Genomic DNA, 24,024 nt, shown 5'->3' with positions numbered 1-24,024 from the left:
ATCCACCAGGGATTAGTTGAAGGTTTTTAGGACTTGTGAGCACTCTTTAACAACTTATACAACTACTTGTATTCTTTATTCTAATAATTGGATTCTTCAAATGTATGCACATGCTTTTCTCGGTTACTATATGATTCATATGGGTTTGCCCTTTTTTTAATTCTCAAACTGTTGCCATATATACATCTTTTATTGGTTCAAGTTCAATTTCCATCTGGAGAGTTACACTGCAGTTTTTGTTAGAATGTATGTATTTGTATTTTTGTATGAGATCTTAGTCACACGCAATATTCTTTCAGTTTGTTTTTCTTGTAATTCTTTTGTTTTTATTCATTCAGATAAATAAAAGACGCTCCCCCCCTCCTGCAGATGGAATTCAGTAGTATGAAAATAATAAATATTTCCTATGAGTCCAGCCAATATTCACATTTATTATTTTCAAATTTATAGCGCTTAATTTTTTTTTTTACAGTTTTTCATTCGCTATGATTCGAACAATCGAACCCATCAACTCATCTCTAATTAAAAAAAATCATAACGTAATTTCGATTTTTCTAATTTTAATCCTCCTTTCTTTTTTTTTTTTATAACATTTTTATTCTCCTTTCAATAAAAATAATAATAATAAAAATAATTAAATCATTTGACTGGTAAAAAAAAAAGAAAGATTTTCAGTGGGAAGTAAATCTCATTTTTATAATTTCTTTCCAATACATTATTTAAATTCCATCAATGACTAGAAGAAGTACCTTCCTTTATCGCAAGCTGTATAAATATATTTATTCACATTTTAAAACTACTGAACACAGTCTACTATCCCTATCACCCCCTTTCTCTCTCTCTTCTCTCTCTCTCTTAGGTCATGTGGTCACCATGGCTACTGAGATCGCCAAGCAGACCTCAAAGTCAAACTCCGAGCCACGAACCCAAACCAAAATCCAGACCCAACAAAACCCAATCCTTCTCTTGCTCATCCTTTAAAGACATCCAATCCCTCATCCAAGAAGAAGAAGAGCAACCCAAACCCGAACCCGAACCCGACTCCGATCAGCTCACCCCTCGCCGGGCCTCCATTTTCCACCGGGTCCGGATCTCCAACTCATTCCTCCGCCTCTTGTCGGCCCATAACCGAAACCCGACCCAGACCCTCCCAGACGGCGAGCATCGGGTGGTGATCTTCTACACGAGCCTCCGCGTGGTCCGCAAGACCTTCGAGGACTGCAGAGCCGTCCGATCGATCCTCCGCTCGTTCCGCGTCCGGATCGACGAGCGAGACGTGTCCATGGACCCGCGGTCGCTGGACCAGCTGCAGCGGATCGCATCCCATCTGAGCCTCCCAGCCGTGTTCGTGGCGGGGAGGCTGGTGGGCGGGGCCGAGGAGATCCGACGGCTCCACGAGTCCGGAGAGCTGACGGGGCTGATCCAACGGCTGCCAGCGGTGGACCCCAGGAGAGCGTGCGAAGCGTGCGGAGGGATGAGATTCGTGGTGTGCGACGAGTGCGATGGGAGTCACAAGGTGTACATAGAAAAGTGTGGCTTCAGGACTTGCGTCGGCTGTAACGACAACGGTCTCATTCGATGCCCTTCTTGCTCCACCGTCCGATCAAGACATAAGTAGAACCAAGAAGCGGGGGTTTTTTTTTTTTTTTTTAATAATTTTAAATTTAATTTAGTTTCATTTCATTCCTTCGAAACGGAAACTTGTTTAATTTGATGTAGACTGTTTTTTTTTTTTTTTTTTTTTTTGGTTTGCTTCACTTTGTTCTTTTTCCATGTGATAGAAAGGGATACTCTAAGAAATGTTTAGCCGTTTTAAAGGGGCTTTGTTTGTATTTAAGGTGATATAAAAACCTTTATTCTGGTCTTTTTTTTTTTCTGAAGTAATATAAGGTTATCATTACCTTTATTAGTAGCAGTGACCGAGCCAGAAAAGCCCATCAGGGGGTTAATTTGAAAAAAAAATTTCAGGGGAGGCTTGATTGTAAAAAATTTATAAAAATTGGGCCAAAAGTATAAATTTTCAAGGAAAAAAAATGTAATTTTTTTTAAAATAGGCAAAAAGTGCAAAAAAAAAAATTTTGAGGACCTTAGCTGGCTCCGTCACTGATTAGTAGGGTATCTGTAGAAATGTTTTGTGGGAGTCATGAAGTTGGTAATGCTCATTTTCGAAATTACCTTTATTTTTATTTTTATTTTTTATGTGGGAGACAGGGAGAGTAACATATATAAGAGGGGGTGTATTTTTTTTGTCCCACTTTATCTTTGTCGTTAAAATAATACTCAAATTTAATGTTCGGATATTCATCCTCTCACTTAATGATTCTTATTAATCAGCGATAAATACTTAATGAAATAGACAGAAATCCTGAAAGAGGAAATTGATCGATCTAAATTAAGAACAAGGTACTTATAAAAAAAAAAGAAGAAGGAGAATATGGTAATATTTAGTGAGGATGAGAATGATATCACATTAAATACAAATACAGTCCAAATTGAAACAAGACTAAATTATATCGTATTAGATATAAATGTAGGGTTATGTACTGGAACAAGACTAAATTGGCAAGAAAGTTTGTTGGAAAGTCATTGACTATTGCAGCAAAAGAAATTGGGAATTAGTCGTTTTAGAGTTTAGACGTTATAACTTATACCCAAGCCCAACATAAATAAATCTCCGACATAAAAAAATGTGTCCTTTTCAATTTGGGCTCAACATAACAGTTGCAAATTAAAAGCAGATATTTGTACCAAAGTTACTTCTAATGAACAAAATTGCATCTATGTCACTACCAAAAAACGTGTAGCAAGTAAGTCACTCTTATTTATTATTAGACCAAAATACCCTTAAAGTAAAACCATAGTTAAATATTTATAAAACAAAAGTAGACTAGAAGAAGAAAATAGAACCACAGTTAAATATTTACAAAACAAAAGTAGACTAGAAGAAGAAAATAGAACCACAGTTAAATATTTACAAAACAAAAGTAGACTAAAATATTAAAGGTGTGGGGTTCCATCTAAAACCAAGCTTGGTAATTAGAGGAGTAACCCACAAACCTTATAAAGAGCCCATGATCGTAATACCCAGTCGATGTGGGACTATCCTTGATACACCCCCTCACGCGCACAGGCACAGGCACACATCGGCACAGACACTGGAAGCGTGAAGTATAGGCCCGATCAGGTAGCCCACAACCGAGAATAGGCCCCACTCTGATACCATATTAAAGGTGTGGGGTTCCATCTAAAACCAAGCTTGGTAATTAGAGGAGTAACCCACAAACCTTATAAAGAGCCCATGATCGTAATACCCAGTCGATGTGGGACTATCCTTGATATAAAAGGCTGAATCTGTGATTCCGGCGAGAGTTCCGGCGAGGGTTACGGCGGCGGTGGCCTCGTCGGAGCGGCGATCGGTGCGGTAGTCGGAGCTTAAGCTAGAGAGATTAGGGTTTGAGAGGGAATTTGATGAGAGATTAGGGTTTGGGTGTGAATATGAATTTTTGTTGTATATAAAATAGAAGGGTAATTAAGACATTGTATAGGTGACAAATATGCAAAAAAAAAAAAAAAAAACACCAATGCAATTTAGACTCATTTGTGATACAAATGAAATAATGTGACGTTGTTGTGACTTCAACAACAATCCCATTCCACAATTAAAAGTCGGCCTGCTTTGAAGTTTGAAGCCCAGTAATATATGTAAAACTAGCCCACTTGGGAAATTGATACAGATACTACACCAAACATAGCAAAATATGTTTATTCTCATTATTTTTAATTTTAAACATTTCTAACCCTTGAAACTCACGTCCATGCTATTTGGACGTCAAAGCTGCGAACTCGATATTATAATAGATTCTCGTGTCAACACTCTCTCTATTTCTCTCGCTCTCGACATTGCCCAAGTCCCCCACTATTCTTGAAGACGAGTCTCACAATCGAACTTGGTCTCGTATTCAAATACCTCTCTTTGGAGTTCACTTCTTATTGCACATTCTCCTTTTGCCACCACGCTGAAAATGAACTAGCACACCTTCTAGTTCTAGCTAAGTATGTTTTAAATATTGATGTTTTTGTTACTCGGTATAGTTTTGTTCCCTCAACTATTGTGGCAACTATTCTTACTAATAAACACTTGTTTCAATTGAACGAAAAGCTTCGTTTTCATTAAAAAAAAAAATCTAAAGCTTTAAAATCTTGATTGTCCAATTTCTACAATGAATTTATGTGGATGTTTAAATAAATTCTTTTGAGATGTCAAATTTATGGGCATATCGTTATAAACGATATTTTACGACTAAAATTTAGAAGAAAAAAAAAAGGAGCAAAAATACGAATTACCATCTTGGACATGACTTTTTCTTGTAACTAGAACATTTGAATATTTCTCTCCACTGAACAAACGACTATGTATTTCCTTTTAATAATATATCATGGATTTGAATATTTGTACCAGTAGAAAAACGAATAAGACATTCTTAAAACATACATATATTTTTTGGTTACATAGAAATCTAATCTATGGATGATAAAAGACTTAATCAGCCTCTATTAAACCGACAGACAAGCAACATAAAAGCCTAAAATTTTCCTCAAGGCGTCTGTGTGGGACCCACGTATAAATTATTTACTCTTATTTTCTTCCTTTCTAGTACACTAGATTAGGTAACAATAACAACAAAGACATCACTCTCTATTGATCTAGTCTAATCCGGATACATTAGTATATACTAAATAATAATACATTATCTTACTTTACTACTTAATGACAACAAGTCTCATAAATCTGTCATTCCTTTTTGTTCATGTAATTTGTCTTTCTTAAACCAAGTCCCTTTTGCAAGGTTGTGACTCTCATTTGGTCTCATTCACTATAAAATGGCTTTTTTTTGCCCAGCCAAAAGTTGTGATTTGAGCTCTTTTGCGCTGAACACCAGATTTGATTTACAAGGGAATATTAAATTATTAATCGTGATAAAAACTTAAAAAAAAACGTTGTAAGTGAAATCAACGCTATATTATATATCAAAATTGCTTTTTAACGTGCTACACTAGGCATATACATTATTAAGCTTCGTCGAATTGAAGCTATTATGAATGTAACAAGTCTCCATATAATATATAATTGATTCGGTTTGGTAGTTGGCACTTGGCACTAGGTAAATGATCATTTTATTGATATTGCAACTGCTCGATGAAATGTGTAAACATTTGTTTGTTTGTTTGTTTGTTTTTTTTTTTTTCCTTCAGAATTTCAGTAATTTTCCGACAACGAAACAAATAACTAATAGCTGCTCATCATTAACCCAAAAATCGAAAAAAATAGGTGACTATATATAATCAGCCGAAAAAAATATTCTATATACTTAAATTGCAATTTTTGCCTTTTAAATTGTATCAATTTTCCTTTTAAGTGAGGGCTTTTAATGATTTCTTCCGTGGTTCCGCCCACGTTTAATAATAATAAAAAAAAAATTGTATCAATTTTACATTTTTTATCCAAATTCATATGATTTTTTTTTTAAATTTTCCCCTCTTGATTATATTTTTTAAAAATATGTCCTCTTAATTGCAATTCATGGCTCTGCCACTACTTTTATATATATATACATATATATATATACATATATATATATATATATATGCATTGCATTTTGCAAAAAATAAAATACAAATTATAAAAATACATGACATTAACCATTGGTGGAGCTAAAATGGTTATTACTTGTAAATTTATCAATTGCAAACAAAATACAAATTATAAAAATACATGACATTAACCATTGGTGGAGTTAAAATGATTATTACTTGTAAATTTATCAAGGGGGTAATATATGTTATATTATACATACATATATATATATATACATATATATATATAAAAAATGAGCAAGAGATTTGATTTGGTATATGGAGTGGTTGAACCTTGTGCTATCTAATTCGAATTTATATTATAATAATAAATAGTTCAAGTGATCGTACGTAACTATTTGTAGTACTAATTAAGTCTTTAAGAGTTCAATATTTGAGCACATATTTTTGTTTTTGTCGTTTTGTTTTAAAAAAAGTGTTAATCTAGGGTTGTTGAGTAATTCATGATCTAATACATATTTTATTGACCTATATTGGAGCATTATAGTGACACATTTAGCCTCCAAAAGGAAATAAATAATAGACTCGATCGAAGAAAGCAATTCATGGAAAATTCGACAAATGGAAAATAATAAGCAATTATGAGCCCTAAATGCTAAAAACTTGGCCACGAGGTCGGCCACTAATTTGTAGGTCCTCTTTATCGTACTATTTTATTATGCCCATGCATTATCAGAATTATTCCATTTATTGCACTTTACCTAAAGTCTGTCTTATTTATCCCATGTAAAAAGTAAATAAATTAAAAGTTAAAATCTTTGCACCTTTCATTATGTTTTTTCGAAATCATTTGTACCGGCCATTATTTCAAATATATATAAAATTTATAATATTCATTCGTCTCATGTCTTAATATACGAGCGTGTATGACCATGCGTGATCATCAAAACATATACGTTAAATATTCAATATGCTATCAACTGTAATAGTGAAAACTAAAAAGTATGAGCATCTATGATCGTGTGAATGTTTAACAGAATCGAGAGAAAACGCTTTATAAAAAATAACTTTGTACGAAATATTCATTTGAAACTAATCAATAAGTAAAATGACCAACGCTTTAAATTTCATTTTTTAGCAAAATAATCAGGTTTTTCTGTTTTCTGAGTGAAACAGCAAAAGTTCCTAGGAAGGAAATACATTCTTAGAACAACTTTAATCTTATACTTTCCTTCAAGATTACATATTCTTAAGACCATAATACCATATACATTCTGATTGTTATTAACGTACACGCGTGACTTATCACGTTTATAAAATGTATAATTGATTCAAATAAATTTATGCACGTATGTCATATAATTAGAATATGGATTGTAAAAGTTTTAAGCATGTGCTGCTAGGTACAATATGCATTTATTTAAATATATGTATATACCTTATATCAAAGACATAAAGCTAGCTATATGTGTGTGTGTGTGTATATATATATATATATATATATATATATATATTCATAGATTCAGTTATATAATGTTGCGTAGTTTATAAGATACGAAATATTCAGTGCTATATAAATTAATGTATAGCGCTGATATAAACGAACAAGATAACGACGTCTTCTTAAATAAAAGTGAGAAGATTTGGATGGATGGAAACACGTATAACTATATATATATATATATATATATATATATATATATATATATATATATGTATGTGTGTTTGACATATTCTGTTTGTAATCTTATAATGTCTTATTATTTCATTTGTTAGGCCGTTATGAATAAGGAGGAGCTAGGTATCTAGCTCAACAGCCTTTTTATTTTAAAATTATAGCTCAACTATTAACATATTTAAGAAAATAATCAATTTGTTATAATAACATTCTAATATTTCAATAACACCCTTAAGGGTTGTTATTATTTGGCTTCTATTTCAAGACTGGACTTGCGACCTTCAAACGGTCGGATCGGTGCAGTCGTGGGACTCGCTGATGTTCGAGATCGTTTCCGGAGAATGATCATCACGGTTAATCGGATTAACCTTCACGGTTAATCCGATTAACTATCACAATTGATATGCATAATTGGACTTGCAACTTTCGAATGGCCAGATCGGCGCAACCGCGAGACTCGTCGATGTAGGAAATCGTGTTTGGAAGAGGTTCGTCACAGTTAATCAGATTAACCGTGATAGTTAATCGGATTAACTGTCACAGTTAATCCGATTAACTGTTAATCGGGATTAACTCTCACAGTTAATCCGATTAACTGTCGAACGAAAAATCCTAGAATCTGAAATCACACCACATCCGCCGCCTTCGAGTTCGACACGCGATTTAACCCGGAATTCGGCAACCCGAGCGACAACCACGTCGGAATCAACCTCGGAATCACCGGTGAGGAGAACCGGTGCGAGCTTCTCCGGAAGGGACACGAGACGGTGGCGATCGAGAGCTCCTTCTAAGGCGCCGGCGCAAGATATAGAAGAGAAATAAAAGCTTTCTTCCCTCAGGGAATATACGATTTTCATGGACTAGATCCAATTTTGCAATTTTTTTTTATTTGTTAATAATTTTGAAGATCCGAGAGGAAGATTATGGTGTGGTGTTTGGGTGTGGGTGTAGTGTTTTTGAGACTTTAATCAATGTTGCATATTTTTTAAAATAAATTGATAATTTAACTACTATTTTAATCTCCCATCTTAATAGAGGCTAGATACTAATAAATCCCTATGAATAACCATCATACACAATCGAAGCATATTGAAAATTAAGTTTCATAATTTATAATTCCGCCATCAGTAAATTTCCAACGTATCTCATGTAAATATGAGAATATTCATATTTTAGGGTTTATAATTTGTTAAACTACAATTCTTAGATATTTCATATATATATATATATATATATATATATATATATATATATATTAGGGCGTATTGAAAAATTACAAATCAAAACCATCTCTTAGGAAAACCTACTGTCCACATAATAAAAACGAAATTTTTTACACTCACTGAACTATCCGAAACGTTGAAATTGTAAATTAACCAATATTTTTAACTGAATTTTGTGATTCTGATTTTAACCTTTTTAATCTTTTGTACAACTTTAAAAAAAAAATTGTTGGTTTATTTTAACTCAATCAGAATCAAATGCTGATTAGAAAAATTTATTTATTTATTTTCAAAGTTTTAGCAATTGACTTTTTTTATTTTATTATTAATTGAGACGCATAACCGTTTAATTAAGTATTCAAATTTGAAATCATTCCACTACTCATTCTTCACGTTTTATTCTATTTTTAGCTTCATATTTTGTTGATTCTACCGATACTTATTTACATTTAATCGAACAATTTTAAACTGTCATGCTTTATTTTCTATATACGACATAAACCGACATAAACTTTGCCCTCCGGCGGGGGATATTTAGCTCCATGGTGAATGTCTGTAACTCTATTTCGAGCGCCATGGTGAAGCTCTCATGGCCGGTCAGATGCAGTGAATATCTCAATATAATTTTTCAAATTTTTAGAGATATTTTTAATTTATAATGGAAAGTGTTATTTTTTTTTTTCATATTTCAAATTTATTCTTTTATTTAATTCAATATCTTGTCTATTTAATGGAGGGTATAATAATCTGATCAAGTTGGTTAATGTGGTTTATTGACTATTTCGCAAAATAAATCAAACGTTGGTTAATTTGCCAAAATTAAGTTTTTGATTGGTTACTTTAGCCCTAAAAATAAAGCCGTCAATTGGGCCGGACCGTCCGCAGGCTACCCGACCCAACCCTTATTTTAATTGATTTTGGGCCGGCCCAATCCGGATTAAAGAAGGGCCGGCCGGCTCGGTTTTTAAATTGGTCCTGATTTGGACCTTTGTTTTAGGCCCAAAATCCGAGCCCGGTCCGAAGCCCTTGAAAAACACAGAACCGGCACGGCCCAAGCATAGAATCGGTATAAATCGGGCACAGCCAGGCACAAGCCCGTTTGAGGTCTATTTTTTTTAATCTCTAAATATATGTATTATATATAATATTATCTATAACACTTACATTTGCTTAAAATAAAGTAAAAAAATTAATAATATTTTAGCTCCTGGAGTTTAATTCTCTAAATCGTACATTTTGTATGTAATTCTCTATATAAAGTCAAGAGATTTATTTGATACTATTGTACATCTTTATTTCTCAAATTGAGAACCACGAGCGTGCAATCTGGCTCAATCTCAAAATAGACTCTTAAGCAACGTAAGAAATTAAAAAACAAAGAGTCCAAAACATGATTCTTAAAAAAACAGCCCAAGACAGCTCAAAACAAATCCAAAATAAACCTCAAACAAAGCTCAAGATATATATATATATATATATATATATATATATATATATATATGTATATACTTTAGTCAAATGGAGGGTTCTGTTTTTGTTTTTGTTCTAATTCACTATCGAAAGCCATCATCGACGACTGATATAATACAGTTATGTAATAATTATAATTAAGAAAATACAGACTAATTTATTAGTTTAAACATGAATATATATCTATTAAAAAAATAATGTATATATTTTGTTACAAAATTACCATTTATTTTCATGAGAAGGGAAAAATATTGCGTGTGCATTATCAGAGCTTCTAAATATGTTACGTACGAGGTTAAGTTTTGTTAATTTCTTATTGTAAGAAGTAATATTTTTTTATTTTAGAAAAGTCCTGATTTTTCTTTAACTACAGATTATTTTGTCGTTTGTAATGTCTAGTGTGTCTGCTTGATTTCGTTCTTATTATCATCTGATCTAGTTGTATCAATAATATTTTTCAACATTTTGACTTTCTAAATGACTACATTTTGATAGGGGTTTAAGAATGTTCAGATATATACGAAGATATCTTACTCCCAAAGCCACAGCATAACATATAATCGAACTTAAAGACACAGATAAAAGAATTTCTATATACAAATGCGTCTTAATCACGTAAGCTTTTTTCCACTGTTTTATAGCTTGAGGTCTCTGTCAAATTTGCTTTTTTATTTTTGTTTTTTGTTGTTTGTTGTTTGTTTTGGACCCATGAAAGGTTCCTCTTCGTCTTATATATTAATGGAATATTCGTCATGTATTTCCGATTAATATCATGCACAAGAATTTTCAACATGGGAAACAAATGAAAAGTAAACTTTGATTTTTTTTTTCTTGAGAAGGTTACAATCAAGAAAATACAAAACGAGACTTCTAAAATCCAATTATTAACTTCATAAGACTCAAAATGAAGCCCCTCATCGGGAAGAGGTGTGAGCAACTAAGTTACAACTTTAAAGTTTGTCTCCGAAAATAATTCGATTGCACTAATATATAATATTGAAATATACTGAGGCTAGATATTTCGTTAATTAGATTGGCCGGTTTTTATATGATCTCATATTGTAAGAAAAATACAAAAATTTCTGAGTTGTTTGATTTCAAAATTAACATAATTTAACTATAGGAATAAAAACGGGTCACAAAATAATTAATGGACAAGATCTTTATTTGTAGATCAAATAAGCAATAAGAAACCCCTCTTTAAATCAGCTACAAAATACCACTAAATATCTTGGTTTCACTAGAATCTCTCGTCTTTTGATCTTCCTTTTTCTGATATTTCTCCGCTTAAATCTGACTAGACCTCATTGTTTACATAGACTCATCAGAGTTGTGGGAGCCTACTTGCCATATTTTTCGAATTAGGGTGACTTGTCTAACGATCTAGACCCTTTAAGGTCGATCGAGAAGGTTATAGGCTTACTCGCTAGACCCCTCAAGGTTGATCGAGAAGTTTATTGCTAACTCGTTGGACCCTTCAAAGTCGACCGGGAAGGTAATTGGCTTACTCGCTAGGCTTCACTCCTCATCAGCGGATTGCTAATGTTTAACTTTAGTTTGACATCTTCCTTCTACGTCCAAAACATGCATTTTATATCAATTAAAACGAGTTCGACTTCATTATGTTGATGGCATGGAGATTTCCGATATTTTAATGGTTTGTTTCGAAGCCACAAACTGCGAGGAAAAGAGAAGGAGAATAAAATATGAGACATAATACGAAGATAGATTGTGAGAGAGTAGAGTCACAACTATAGGCTCCATATATGCAAATTTGGATAGATTTTATTTTGGGTAATTAAGCTAAGTAGCCTCCTGAAAATAGCCAATTTATTTTTAGCCAACGTTCTGTAAATAAGCTGTAAATAGCCAGTGTCATTTATTAACAGTCAAATTTGGACGGGATTGCCCTTTCTTATTCCCGCCCATTATTTTCAGCGAAATAATTAAAATGGAAAGAAAAAATTCGACCATAACTACCTTGCAAAAATCAAGGGAGCATTTAAAACTCCATAAATGCATTAACAAACGAATTTAAACATCCAAACCACATATTTGGACGTTATTTTTACTGCTCTTCAGAAAAAAAAAAAAAAAAAAAAAAAGAAAAAAAAAAAAGAGAGATTTGTTGCAGCGATTTCTGCAGACCTCGAAGACGTCGAGTCGCGCCTGAGAAGGAGATCCTCAACCGGGTCAAGATGCAGTGGCTGGCGACGCACGCGAGGGAAGCCGCGACCGACGACGGCGGATCGAGATCGAGTCGCGTCGGACCATCGGAGAGCGCGTGCGAAGGAGATCGCGACCGGCGATGGCTGGGGATCGCAGATCCGAGCGTCCAGGAGCGTTGTTGAGCAACCACGAGCCGATCCAAGATCCAAGCCGCGAGCGACGCGCGAAGGAGATCGCGACCGGCGACGGCTGTGAAGCGCATATCCGAGCGTCCACGAGCGTTGTTGAGCGACCACGAGCCGATCCAAGATCCAAGCCGCGAACGAGTCACCATCGCCGGTCCATTTTGATGGCGGTCACGTCACCATCACTGCCGGTGACCTCCGAGGTCCGCGTAGGAAGAGACAGACATGATTAAATAAGAAGAACAGTTTTTTTTTTTTTTTTTGGTTGCTGTTCATAGAAAACATATTTACAGTATATTCGTGTAAATAAGAAGCATATTTACAGTATATTCATTGTAAAAACAAAGCATATTTACAGTATATTCATTGTAAATAAGAAGCTTATTTACAGTATATTTGAACTGAAATAAAAATTCTGGAAATATTTTGAGCACGAAAATTCTGGAAAATATGAATATTGAACTGCATCCACTTCTTCAATAATTTCGCCATTTTTGAATATTGAATAATTAAAACTTGCCGAAATTTTTTTCAAAATTCAAACAAAAAAACTTCCTAAAAACTTGCCGAAATTTTGAAATATTGAATAATTAAACCTTGCTGAAATTAAAACTTGCCATTTTGAATATTGAATAATTAAAACTTGCCGAATTATTTTCAAAATTCAAACAAAAAAACTGCCTACAAAAAAAAACTTCCAAAATCGGTCAGACAAGGGCAAATAAGTAAAAAAAAACCTTATTAAATGAGCTGCCACGTCATCATCTAGGCTATTTACGGATTATTAACAAAACGTTGGCCAATTTTAAATTGCTAGACATTGAGTGGCTTACGCAGCCAATTATTTGTTTTATTTTTCATTCGATTTTTTAAGAAATGTAGAATTGTCTCTATTTAGTTATACATTTTCTCTTTTTATTTTCCCTCAATCCAAACAACACAAATGAAATAAAGAGCTAGGGATTCCATTTTCATGTCTCTCTTTCTTTTTTTTCCAATACTCAAAATACACCTAATAATCTTCTAAACTCTTTTATTCAAAACATTTACATATGATCATTACTGTTCCAAAGAAACCACCCCCCACGCTCCACCTAGTGTAAATGAATGATTGAAAAATTCTAAAAATGGACCCTCAATTCTTACATTTGTTTCAAATTGACCTTAGACATATAAAATATTTCAAATTTAATCTTGAGCATTTAGAAATTTGTCGTTTATACTCCCTATGTTTATGAATATGACAAAATCACATACAAAGTTAGATTTTTTTTATAAAATTAAAATTAATAACTTCTTCTGATTAATTTATCAAATTAGAATAAAGTATAGATCTTCAAAATCTAAAAAAAAATGATTCTTTTTTCTTTATTATAAAATCATAGAAAATTGATTAGACCTTTGTTGAAAACATAATGAAATAAGATGCATAAATTACATTGAAACAGAGAGGTATTTATCCCTCAAAATATCTGATGTTCAACTAAAATAAGCGAAAAGATGAGAATAAATAATAGTTTTTCAAAGTTTAAAAACTAAATGTAACAAATTTATGATTTACGGGTCAAATTGAAAAGTACAAAAACTTTAAAGAGCTATTCATAATACTTATCCTAATAAGTAAGTACTAATTAGTAATTACAAGTTACATCTCTCTTTCTCCGTCACTCTCTCTCATCATCATCTACTTTTTTATTTTTCGTTCTTTTTTCGGAACCATTTCTTTTACTTTTGGTGTTCTCTAATAAAGTCAAACTTTTAACAAATAAATTAATATCCACTACAAGTGTACACGAATTAAATAGTTCGTGATGGCTAGTGAACGCGTTTTCAAACATTTCGTTCTCAGAATTAGCCTTTCACCACGAGCCCAGCAATGTTTCTAATCTTTACTCATTCCCTTCTTCAAACTCCGATTTATTTTATTTTATTCTATATTCCAAGCTTTGAATTTTGATTAACTTGGTCCAAAATTTGAAGGAGAAGAAAGAAAAATAAAAAAGGAAAGCTTCTTTTTTTTTTTTGCCGAGTCGTTAAAAAATATCCACTGTTATTCTTTCTGGTTTGTTTGATCGTCAAGAAAATGAGCGAGAATTGGAAATTCAATCGGTTCAGAGATCGGCTGAGACTTTTGGCTGTGGTGTTCTTTTACTTCTCGATTCAGAGCTCGAATCTCTGCTCGTCCTTGAACGATGAAGGTTAATCTTTTATTTTTCCTTGTAACTTCAAAAGTAGTTGAAACTGAAGAGATAGTCGTCGGAAATCTCTGATTTAGTTTCTCCTTCTCTTCAGGTTTGGCGCTTCTGAGGTTCAAGCAGAGAATCGTCAGCGATCCATTCAACGCTCTGTCTGATTGGAGAGAGGATTTCGGAATAGTGGATTCTTGTTCCTGGTTCGGCGTCGAGTGTTCTAATGGACAAGTCGTGGTCTTGTAAGCACTTCATATCTTCCTTGCAATATATTTATATATTTTCTTTTTCCAGCTAGATTTTCTCGCATCAACTTCTCTCTTCTTTTTCTTCTTTTCTTTGATTTTCTTTTGGGGTATCCGAAAATGAGATCAAGGATGATGAGTAGAAAATATTATTTCCTTTTGACTGTTTGACAATACTACTGAAAGTCGCACATATTGAACTTTTTAAGATACGATAATTGTTTGCAATTGAAATGGTTTAATGGAATTAGCTCAATGTAATATGTTGTCACTCTGAATTTGGTTTTGGATCCTAGATTATAGCCTCAAGTCTTAGTCTTACGGTAAGAAGAAGTGGAAAACCTAACCAGAATTTTTTTTTATAATTTTAGACACCTACGAATGATTGAAGACTCTAATCCACCTTAATCTTTAGAGTTCTTATGATATTACTTATCATTCAACTCATGAATTCGTTGACTAATAGCAAACTTAGCGGTAATATATACACCGTTAAATTAGTTCAGATAAGTAGTCAATGAGTCTGTATCGGTCAATTCGACCTTGTAATAACTGGTATGCCTTTGCAGGAACTTAAAAGATCTTTGCCTTAGCGGAACACTGGCACCGGAACTTAGTCAACTCGTACACATAAAATCTATGTAAGCAATTGATTGCTTTGCCTTGCTCTTCTCGAAACAGCGTCCATTTTCTGCTGTATCATCGTGCTTATACAGTTTGTGTTTTGCAGTGTATTACGTAACAATTCCCTCACTGGTTCAATTCCCGTGGAGATCAGTGAGTTGAATGAGCTAGAAGTGTTGGATTTAGGATATAACAACTTCACTGGACCAACTCCGGCGGACCTTGGAAATAACTTGTCCTTGACAATCTTGTATGTCTGGCTCTTCTTGTTGACAAGAAGTGTATATATTTGTGTCCATATCCATGTATTTGATTTTTTTTTTTCTTTTCCTTTTCCGGCACGCAAGACTCTTGGATAACAATGGGAATCTTGGTGGTTCGACCCCGAGAACCCATGAACTAAAGATGGTCTCCGAGTTTCAAACCGACGATGACCAACTTTCGGGCGCTGCAACACAGTTTTGTTGCATCCAAAGGCCAACTGCTCGGTATATAATTGAAAAAACTTCGAAATTGTACCTACAGTCTGGCCAGCTACTTTGATATATGTGCAACTATTAAAACTGTTCACGTTTTCCATCTTTTTACGAAAGTGCTGGTATATCGATTACAGGAATATAGTCCAGAAAGACGACCACGTTAATCGTAGAGTGTTGCAGAACGAATTTCAACGGAATAGGCCACCTCCACCAATGAAAGATGTCGTACCAGACAAAAATCCTGATAACGGCTCTATTTCTCCTACACCATTGCCATCATCAGCTGGAAAAGCTACTGCACCAACATCGACCAAGACTTCAAATCTGAATCCCCCGTCTCCTTCTCCCGCTCCGGCGCCGGCAGCGGCGTCTCCTTTTCCCGCTCCGGCGCCGGCAGCGGAATCCCCTACAAATGTTTCTACTACGAGTTCCATTTCAAAGGCCCCCAAGAGGTCTAATCGCGGTGCAGTGGTGGCCGGAGCGATCGGGGGCTCTTCAGCACTTGTTATTCTTGCGATCGTTGCGTTTATTCTTGTGAAAACCAAGGTTACCTATGTCAATCCTTGGTCAACGGGATTGAGCGGACAGCTTAAGAAAGCGTTTCTGACCGGTAAGTCTTTATATTCTGATGGGAAGGGGGGAAAAAAAGTTGATGCAGGTTTTGATTTGGGTTGTTTTTTTGGTTCCTTTTTTGGTTTCAGGCGTGCCAAAGTTGAAGAGATCGGAGCTAGAAACAGCTTGTGAAGATTTCAGCAATGTCATAGGTTCTTCGTCGATCGGTACACTGTATAAAGGAACGTTGTCTAGTGGGGTCGAAATAGCCGTAGCTTGTGTTTCCGTAACTTCTTCCAAGGAATGGTCAGAGAATCTAGAATTGCAGTTTTTGAAAAAGGTATTTAAAAAAACATCACCCAAAAAAAAAAAAACCAAGTTCGGTCGTCTTATCAATCAATACCTAACATTTCCATGTGTATATCGTTTTCAGATCGACACGTTATCGAAAGTCAACCACAAGAACTTTGTCAACCTCATCGGGTACTGCCAGGAAGACGAACCTTTCACCAGAATGATGGTTTTCGAGTACGCCCCGAACGGAACGCTGTTCGAGCATCTTCACAGTGAGTTTTCCTTTCTTTTGTAACTTCTTTCGATCCGCATCACATTCACAAGCATCTTCAAGTACAGCACCACAAGTTTATGATGTGATACGAACCGGTACATTCATAAGCTAACTTGACCTCCAAGTATCTTACATCTAAATTCCGAAACATGATGTGCAGTAAAAGAAGCAGAGCACTTAGACTGGGGAATGAGAATGAGAATCGCGATGGGAATGGCTTATTGCCTCGACTACATGCACCAAATGGAAAAGCCCATATCCCACAACAACCTGAGCTCGTCCGCTATACGCTTAACCGAGGACTATGCCGCGAAGATCTCCGAGTTCACCTTCTGGAGCGAGACCTCCGCGGTGGCTCCGGCGGAATCTTCCGGCGGGAGCAGGAAGGTTCCGGAGAACCGCCCAATCAGCACGGAGTGCAACGTGTACAACTTCGGGGTGATACTCTTCGAGATGGTGACGGGGCGGGTCCCGTACTCGGTGGACAACGGGTCGCTCGAGGACTGGGCGTCGGACTACCTCGCCGGAGACCGGCCCCTGGGGGAGATGGCGGACCCCACATTGGAGTCGTGCCGGGCGGACCAGGTGGAGGAGATCGGACGGGTGATCAGATTGTGCGTCCATCGTGACCCCAAACGGAGACCCGAGATGAGGGAAATCTGCATCAGGTTGCGGGAGATAACGGGGACGACCCCCGACGCGGCTGCTCCGAGAATCTCTCCCCTCTGGTGGGCCGAGCTTGAGCTCATGTCCGACTCCGTGTAATATCGTTCCACGTGTACATATATCTGCACTTGTATAGGGGGAATTGTGTGAGGAAATTAAGAGCTCAGCTCTTTTTTCCCTTTTCCCTCGCTATTTGTTTTTGTCTTACTCTTTGTTTTGTTTTGTTTTGTTTACTTAGATATGCCTCCCGGGGTTTAAATTTTTTTTTTTTTAAGAAATAAACAAGGGTATATAATATATGTTTGCTCTATGATGATGCTGAATAAGTGGGCATTTTGATATTATCTTTCTCGTTGACAATAGGACAAAATAAAATATGAACAGAATGAATGAATGAATGAGAAAAATGATATTGAATCATTATCCGTAGTTTCTTTGCTCAACCAATACGGTTAAGAGATCCCGAAAAAATGGTTTTAAAAAATACTATGGTATCTCACTGGATTGTAGGATATGTTTCTGTATCACTTCTAATAATATGGATTCGAAGTACATTCCGAAAAGGTACGTTATCCTTAAAAGTAAACCCATAAAAAAAATCTTGGAGCGTGGGAGAGAATGTATACTCAATCAAGCAATTAGGATGAGCAAATCATCGTCTTAAGACTCTAAACCTGTCCAATCATTAATATTACATTAAACAAAACCGAACATGCCTTCACGTATCAAGAATGGAGCGTTGACATGCAAAACAAAAACACTTGGTAGCCCTCACGTCCAGCATCAAGATATCATTTCCAAAAGAGAAAAAAAAAATCCCACAACACAAGAGGCCTATTATAAATAGACCACAAGATATAACTCAAAATACAACTCAACCACAATCAACACAACAAAACCCTCCTTGTCCCCTCAACAAAAGAAGAAGAAAACAAAAATGGCAAAAGCTCATCAACTCGCAGTAATCCTCATCTCGACCCTCCTCGTGGCAATCGCCTCGGCTTACCCAGAAGCCGTGGCAAAGCCGGCCCCGAAGAAAGTCGAGGTGGTCGTTGAAGGCATGGTGTACTGCCAGAGCTGCGAGCAGTTCGGGACTTGGTCTCTGACCGGCGCCGAGCCACTTTCCTCGGCTAAAGTCAGCGTGACGTGCAAGAACCACAAGGGACAGGTCAGCTTCTACAAGGCCTTCGAGGCCAACAAAAACGGATATTTCTACGCCGAGCTCGAGGGCTTTGTGATGACCCACGAGTACGTGGACCATCCTCTCCAAGCCTGCAGTCTGAAGCTCGTCGGATCTCCCGACCCCAAATGTAGCCTCCTCTCGAACATCAACGACGGCATGAACGGAGCGCCTCTTCGGTACGAGAACAAGAGGTTCGTCAGTCACAACTACGAGTCGGTCATCTACGCCGCGGGTCCCGTGGCTTTCCGTCCCAACTATTGCGCTACTACCCCGACCCACTACTAAGATCACCCGTGTTTATGATTGAGATTTTTTTGTTCTGTTTTCAAAGTTAAAGTGTTGATTATTTTGTTCTGTTTGTTGTGTTTGATTTTATTACGTTTTTGGTATCTCCGTGAAATGAAATGACCTGTATACCTGTCGGTATCGGTATACTCAGCTCCAGAACGAGCATGCTTTAATTTCTAATCTGTATTCTTCTTGTAATAATTTTGACATTTTTTATTTTCTAATTCTACCATTTTGTGCATGCATATGTAAACTGCTTTTTTTATTTTAATATTTATCGTAATTTCATAGGATGAATTGACATATCAATGGATAAATGATAACTTGATCTATCGACGATCCCGTTTTGTCAGGTTTTGTTGAATTAAGTACGCTGAGTTTTTAATGACAGAATGAGTTTAGCATAAAACATTTGAAAACAAGAGTACTCACAGTCACAGACACACCAGTCTCTACAAAGTACAAACAGACTCAGAAGTCCAAAGGCATACCAAACATCTTGTTAATGTCATCAATAGCCTCTCTGGTAACCATGGTGGGCTCGAACAACTCGGACCCCCTCGACTTTCTCGCCGATTTCAGCACTGGCTGCTTGTTCTTCGTCGGTTCTTGCTCTGGCTCATCATCGGCTAGTATCGTAAATCCGCCCCCGAAACCGCTCTTCGCATCCGGTTTCTCGTCCTGTTTCTTCGATCTCCTCGACCTCACGAAATCTATCGGCTTTCCAAACATGTTGTTGATGTCGTCCATGGCCTCCTTGAGGTTGACCGTGGGGTCCACCAATCCATGGTGGCACACATTTTCCACCTCGGGCTGGTCCAATATTGCCGACCCCACGAACCGGCGAACGACAGTGTCTTCTCTGAATCTCGGCCGAGACGAGCCCTTTTCGTCCATGTCGTCAGAGCTCTCGTCTGAATGGTCCTTCGGCGTGGGAAACACGAACACGTTAGAGCCGCCCTCGTTTTCCTCGTCGTCGTCGATGAATATTTCCAAGGGCTTGGCTTTTTCGCCGCAATCATCATCGACGAAAACCGCGAATCCGTTGTTGTCATTTGAATTCTCATCGTTGTTCGTGGGTCGTCGTCTCTGGCGGGACCTACCGATCGGGAACGATTCCAGAGGCTCGCTGAACATGCTGTTTATGTCGTTCATGGCCTCTTTCATGTTGACCGTCGGGTCGACCAACCCATGATGACAAGCGTTCTCGGCTTCGGATAGTCCGTCAATAGCGGTGCCAACGAATTTCACCACAACCGTGTCATCATTAAATGGCTTGTTCTCATCTTTCTTGCCTCTCTCGTCTTTCAAACTAACTCGGCTTTCATTCTCGCTCTTTCGTTCGGATTGGTGTTTCCTGGTTCTTTCCAGGCGCTGCAGAATATAAAAATAAAAATAAAAAAATCTAATGTCAGATAACATAAGAAGGTCTCTCCAACAATAGGACACAAAACTAAACTAATGTCAACCCGAAAAAAAAAACCCACCTTCTTGTGCCTCTGTGCGCGGCGAAGAAACTGCTCGTAGGATTTCTGCAACTCATCTGCGGGCTCAGCGAGGCTGTTCAATAATCGATAGCTTAGCTATTAACTGAACCAGTGTTCGAAGCTTGCAGAGAGAATCTATTGTTAAGTTCAGTGCAAAATCATGGGCATTCATCAATGGAAATCATACTTAGAATATGAATACTCAATGAACCCTAAAATCTCGAGTAACAAACAATAGACACGACTATATCTGAGATAAACAAACTGATTGGGAAAAAAAAAAAAAATTAAGGGAGTGGAAATCTTACTTCTGAACTCCCAAATGGTACATTTTCTCAGCCTCGTCGAATTTCTTACTCTTCTCGTAGAAAAGCGCATATGCCTGGTAGAATAGAGAGTGCTTCGCTCCGATGCAATTTGACTCCATTGTATTCAAAAGTGCTCTAGGGTCATTCACAAAATCCATCTAAATCTCACAAGAAAACACATACACACGAACACAAATGTGATGTTCTCAATCCAAACGAAAAAAAAAGATATTCACTTTGCTCGACCCAAAATTAGGGTTTTTAATAAGCTTTACCAACTGCAACCAAACGCGAAGGTAACGTAAGTCGTTCCGATACCGGCGATCGGACTCGAAAGCCTGAGCACATTTCTGGAGAAACCTAGGAAGCTTTTCCTTCAGAATCTGAGGAGGTAACGAGTCCTTCATTTTCCTAATCCCTCTGAAGCAAAAGACAGAGCATACAAATGAATGGCGGGTTAAAAGAAAGGTATATATATATATATACATAGAGAGAGAGAGTACCGAGTCCATGGAAGAAGAGGATCTTTTCCGGTGTAGGATTTGATGTCGGTAACCACGGAAGCGAAGAGGTCGTTGTTCGCCATGAAAGTTCCGTTCTTTGTTGAAGCAGAGCAGAGAGCAGAGTTACATTACATTAAAAATAGATAATATTTGAATTCAATTGCGCTCCACTTTTTGCCTTTCTCTATATTCCAATTATTTTTTATTTTCTTTTTTATTTCTTTTTTATTTTTATTTTTTTTGTTTCTTCAATGTTCAATCATTAGAAATTGGGTCAAGCGGCTAAATGGCCAAATAGAACTTAAGGATTTGCAAAATAGCCAAAGTTTATCAAGTATAAGCAAAATAGCCAAGCTGCGATTATTAATCCAGGCAGGATTAAATTTAATCCACACAAAATATCGGGATTAAATTTAATCCAGGCAGGATTAATTTAGTCCAGGGATGAGAGTAATGGCTATTTTGGTTAACCTAATGAAACTATGGCTATTTTGCAAAAGCCATAGTTTGAATTGGCTAGTTCATGCCATTTTTCCTTAGAAATTAGGATGAACATTTAATAAAAAATTAAAGCGAATAATTTTTAGGTTGAGCATGTAATTTTTTTATTTTTTTATATATATATATATATACATCTCCTTACATGGAAAATTTAATGATCAGAAACGTTTCGTCTTCCTACTTATTTTTTTATATTTTTTTAATACCACCACTACTTATTCTCAAGATTTTAAATGTCGTTTTTGTTACCATTTCGAGCTTTTTGATTATCGGAAAATCGATAAGCCGATGAAAAACCGAACATAAAAAATATGAAAAATAACATTTAATTTGCCGTTTTCAAATGCCGTTTTTCATGGAAAACCGACAAGTCAATAGAAAAACGAACGGAAAAAATGTAACAAAATATATTTAAAATATATACATATAATATATATATATATATATACATTGCATATAATACATATATATATATTTTTTCAATTTTTAAACATATATAAAGAAAGTATATAATCTTTTTTTTATAGAAAATTATATATGTATATATAATATTTTATAAATGTGTGCTAGTAATGTATATAATATTTTTTATAATTTGCTTTTTAAAAAAACGACAGAAACAAAAAATGATAGCAAAAAAAGAAAAAGGACAGCAAAAAAATACGACGGAACAAAAAAAGCGATTGCAAAAAAGGAAAACGACGAAAATCAATGAAAAACGACAAAAAAAAAGACGAAAATCGACGAAAAATAATGACAAAACGAAAAAACTGCCTTCGTCGGCCTGACACCCTCCTCCGACATGGGCATCATCGCCGGTAATCATCGAAAATCGTCGACATTTATAACCTTACTCATTTTCACTCTTTATTTTTCTCTCCCCATGCGCATGCAAAATGAAATGTGAAATGAAAAAAGTCAGCTTCTCTCTTTAGAGAGATTGAATTACACTTAGCTCTTCATTTAAGTCAACATCCACACCTTTTTTTCCCCTCTTCATGCAAGTTAGCATGTTTTTTTTTCTTTTTCCCACCCAACGTCATTCATCAGGTACACTAGACTCAGGTTCGTCTTACCATTAGTGCTTTCATTTTAGGACTCTAATTTTGGGGATAAATTATTTATCGGAGTAGAAATCGAAGGGTATTCACACAAAAAAAAATAGAAAATCGGTGTAGAAGCCAAAGCCATGTAAAATCTAATAGCACATTTGTTTATTTTAATCCCTTTATTTAGTTTTATTGTCTCATCTCATGCTATACAACTTGAAATTTTTAAAAAAAAAATTAAATTTACAAAATACAACATTTCATCTACCAGTGTTCAATAATGACAATTATTAATCGAAACTATAAATGAAAATTAATGTCTCATAACTAAATATGTATTTTAAGCTATTATTATTGTTTGTTTGTATAATCATTATTATTATTACAAAAAATTAGAAAAATAGCCAATTTAAACGTTTGATATTGCTAAATAGCCAATGTTTGGTAAATATTAGGTAAATAGCCATAAATGATGACGTGGCTTAATATGGCAGTGGCTATTTACTTGATATTTACGTTTGTAAATATAGAAAATTGGCTATTTACCTAATATTTACAAAACCTTGGCTATTTAGCAATTTTCAACGTTTAAGTTGGCTATTTTGCTAAATTACCCTTATTATTATCCCATTTTAATTTTATTATTATATTTTTGTAACGTTTAAACTCTCCATGCTTGCTACGTTGTAAACTTTTTTTATTTCCTTCTTTTTTTTTTCTTTTTTTTAGAGATTTATAACTAATTAGGCCACTTTAAACATGTGGTTTTGGATCTAGCATATATTTGACAATTTTTAGGGATATAGCCAAATGGCTTATGTGGCAATAATTAAGGTCTGATTTGTCTTTATTTATTAACAAATTCGTCACTTTCCCTCTCCATATAAAGAATTAAAAAATAGTCCAACTAAGAAATGTCGCCATACTATGTATGATATAAACATGAATTGGACTTTAACCTTAGTACTTGAATAGTTGAATTATAATTTTAATTGGATATAACCATCCGACTATTTAACATTGTTTTTACTGTATATATGGTGAATATTAATTATATGAGTG

The 24,024-nt window shown here is 35.5% G+C and overlaps 4 protein-coding genes across 4 annotated transcripts; 3 read left to right on the top strand and 1 right to left on the bottom strand.

Moving 5' to 3' along the window:
- The first annotated feature begins 763 nt into the window (after positions 1-763).
- On the top strand, positions 764-1,854 carry LOC149379684 (uncharacterized protein At5g39865-like). Its single transcript, XM_089603242.1, has one exon. The coding sequence runs from the start codon at positions 863-865 to the stop codon at positions 1,616-1,618; it is 756 nt and encodes a 251-aa protein (XP_089459368.1). The 5' UTR covers positions 764-862; the 3' UTR covers positions 1,619-1,854.
- A 12,260-nt stretch (positions 1,855-14,114) lies between these two features.
- On the top strand, positions 14,115-17,982 carry LOC149379683 (putative inactive receptor-like protein kinase At3g56050). Its single transcript, XM_089603359.1, has 9 exons — positions 14,115-14,518; positions 14,613-14,751; positions 15,324-15,395; positions 15,485-15,628; positions 15,726-15,866; positions 15,992-16,467; positions 16,559-16,749; positions 16,843-16,975; positions 17,138-17,982. Exons 1-9 carry the CDS (start codon positions 14,404-14,406, stop codon positions 17,740-17,742), a joined length of 2,016 nt encoding a protein of 671 aa, XP_089459485.1. The 5' UTR covers positions 14,115-14,403; the 3' UTR covers positions 17,743-17,982.
- Positions 17,983-18,435: 453 nt separating this feature from the next.
- On the top strand, positions 18,436-19,343 carry MOP10 (Pollen Ole e 1 allergen and extensin family protein). The gene has a single exon (XM_089603800.1). The coding sequence runs from the start codon at positions 18,581-18,583 to the stop codon at positions 19,109-19,111; it is 531 nt and encodes a 176-aa protein (XP_089459926.1). The 5' UTR covers positions 18,436-18,580; the 3' UTR covers positions 19,112-19,343.
- An 87-nt stretch (positions 19,344-19,430) lies between these two features.
- On the bottom strand, positions 19,431-21,602 carry LOC149379681 (Mad3/BUB1 homology region 1). Its single transcript, XM_089602287.1, has 5 exons — positions 21,413-21,602; positions 21,185-21,329; positions 20,910-21,067; positions 20,602-20,674; positions 19,431-20,488 (listed from the first exon to the last, which is right to left on the bottom strand). The coding sequence occupies exons 1-5, from the start codon at positions 21,493-21,495 to the stop codon at positions 19,586-19,588; spliced, it is 1,362 nt and encodes a 453-aa protein (XP_089458413.1). The 5' UTR covers positions 21,496-21,602; the 3' UTR covers positions 19,431-19,585.
- Positions 21,603-24,024: the final 2,422 nt, after the last annotated feature.

Source organism: Urtica dioica, chromosome 12 (genome assembly GCF_054948205.1).
Source record: "Urtica dioica subsp. dioica isolate 48M chromosome 12, U.dioica_male_clone48M_v1_H2, whole genome shotgun sequence".
Taxonomy (NCBI): domain Eukaryota; kingdom Viridiplantae; phylum Streptophyta; class Magnoliopsida; order Rosales; family Urticaceae; genus Urtica; species Urtica dioica.
This window is presented reverse-complemented; position numbering and strand designations above follow the sequence as displayed.

Bases quoted from the DNA above. Each gene is read 5' to 3' on its own strand.
- LOC149379684 (XM_089603242.1), top strand. From the start codon at position 863: ATGTGGTCACCATGGCTACTGAGATCGCCAAGCAGACCTCAAAGTCAA.
- LOC149379683 (XM_089603359.1), top strand. From the start codon at position 14,404: ATGAGCGAGAATTGGAAATTCAATCGGTTCAGAGATCGGCTGAGACTT. The intron at 14,752-15,323 runs GTAAGCACTTCA...ATGCCTTTGCAG, and splicing joins AATGGACAAGTCGTGGTCTT to GAACTTAAAAGATCTTTGCC. The intron at 15,629-15,725 runs GTATGTCTGGCT...CCGGCACGCAAG, and splicing joins AACTTGTCCTTGACAATCTT to ACTCTTGGATAACAATGGGA.
- MOP10 (XM_089603800.1), top strand. From the start codon at position 18,581: ATGGCAAAAGCTCATCAACTCGCAGTAATCCTCATCTCGACCCTCCTC.
- LOC149379681 (XM_089602287.1), bottom strand. From the start codon at position 21,495: ATGGCGAACAACGACCTCTTCGCTTCCGTGGTTACCGACATCAAATCC. The intron at 21,330-21,412 runs GTACTCTCTCTC...CTTTTGCTTCAG, and splicing joins CCTCTTCTTCCATGGACTCG to AGGGATTAGGAAAATGAAGG. The intron at 20,675-20,909 runs GTAAGATTTCCA...ATTATTGAACAG, and splicing joins TACCATTTGGGAGTTCAGAA to CCTCGCTGAGCCCGCAGATG.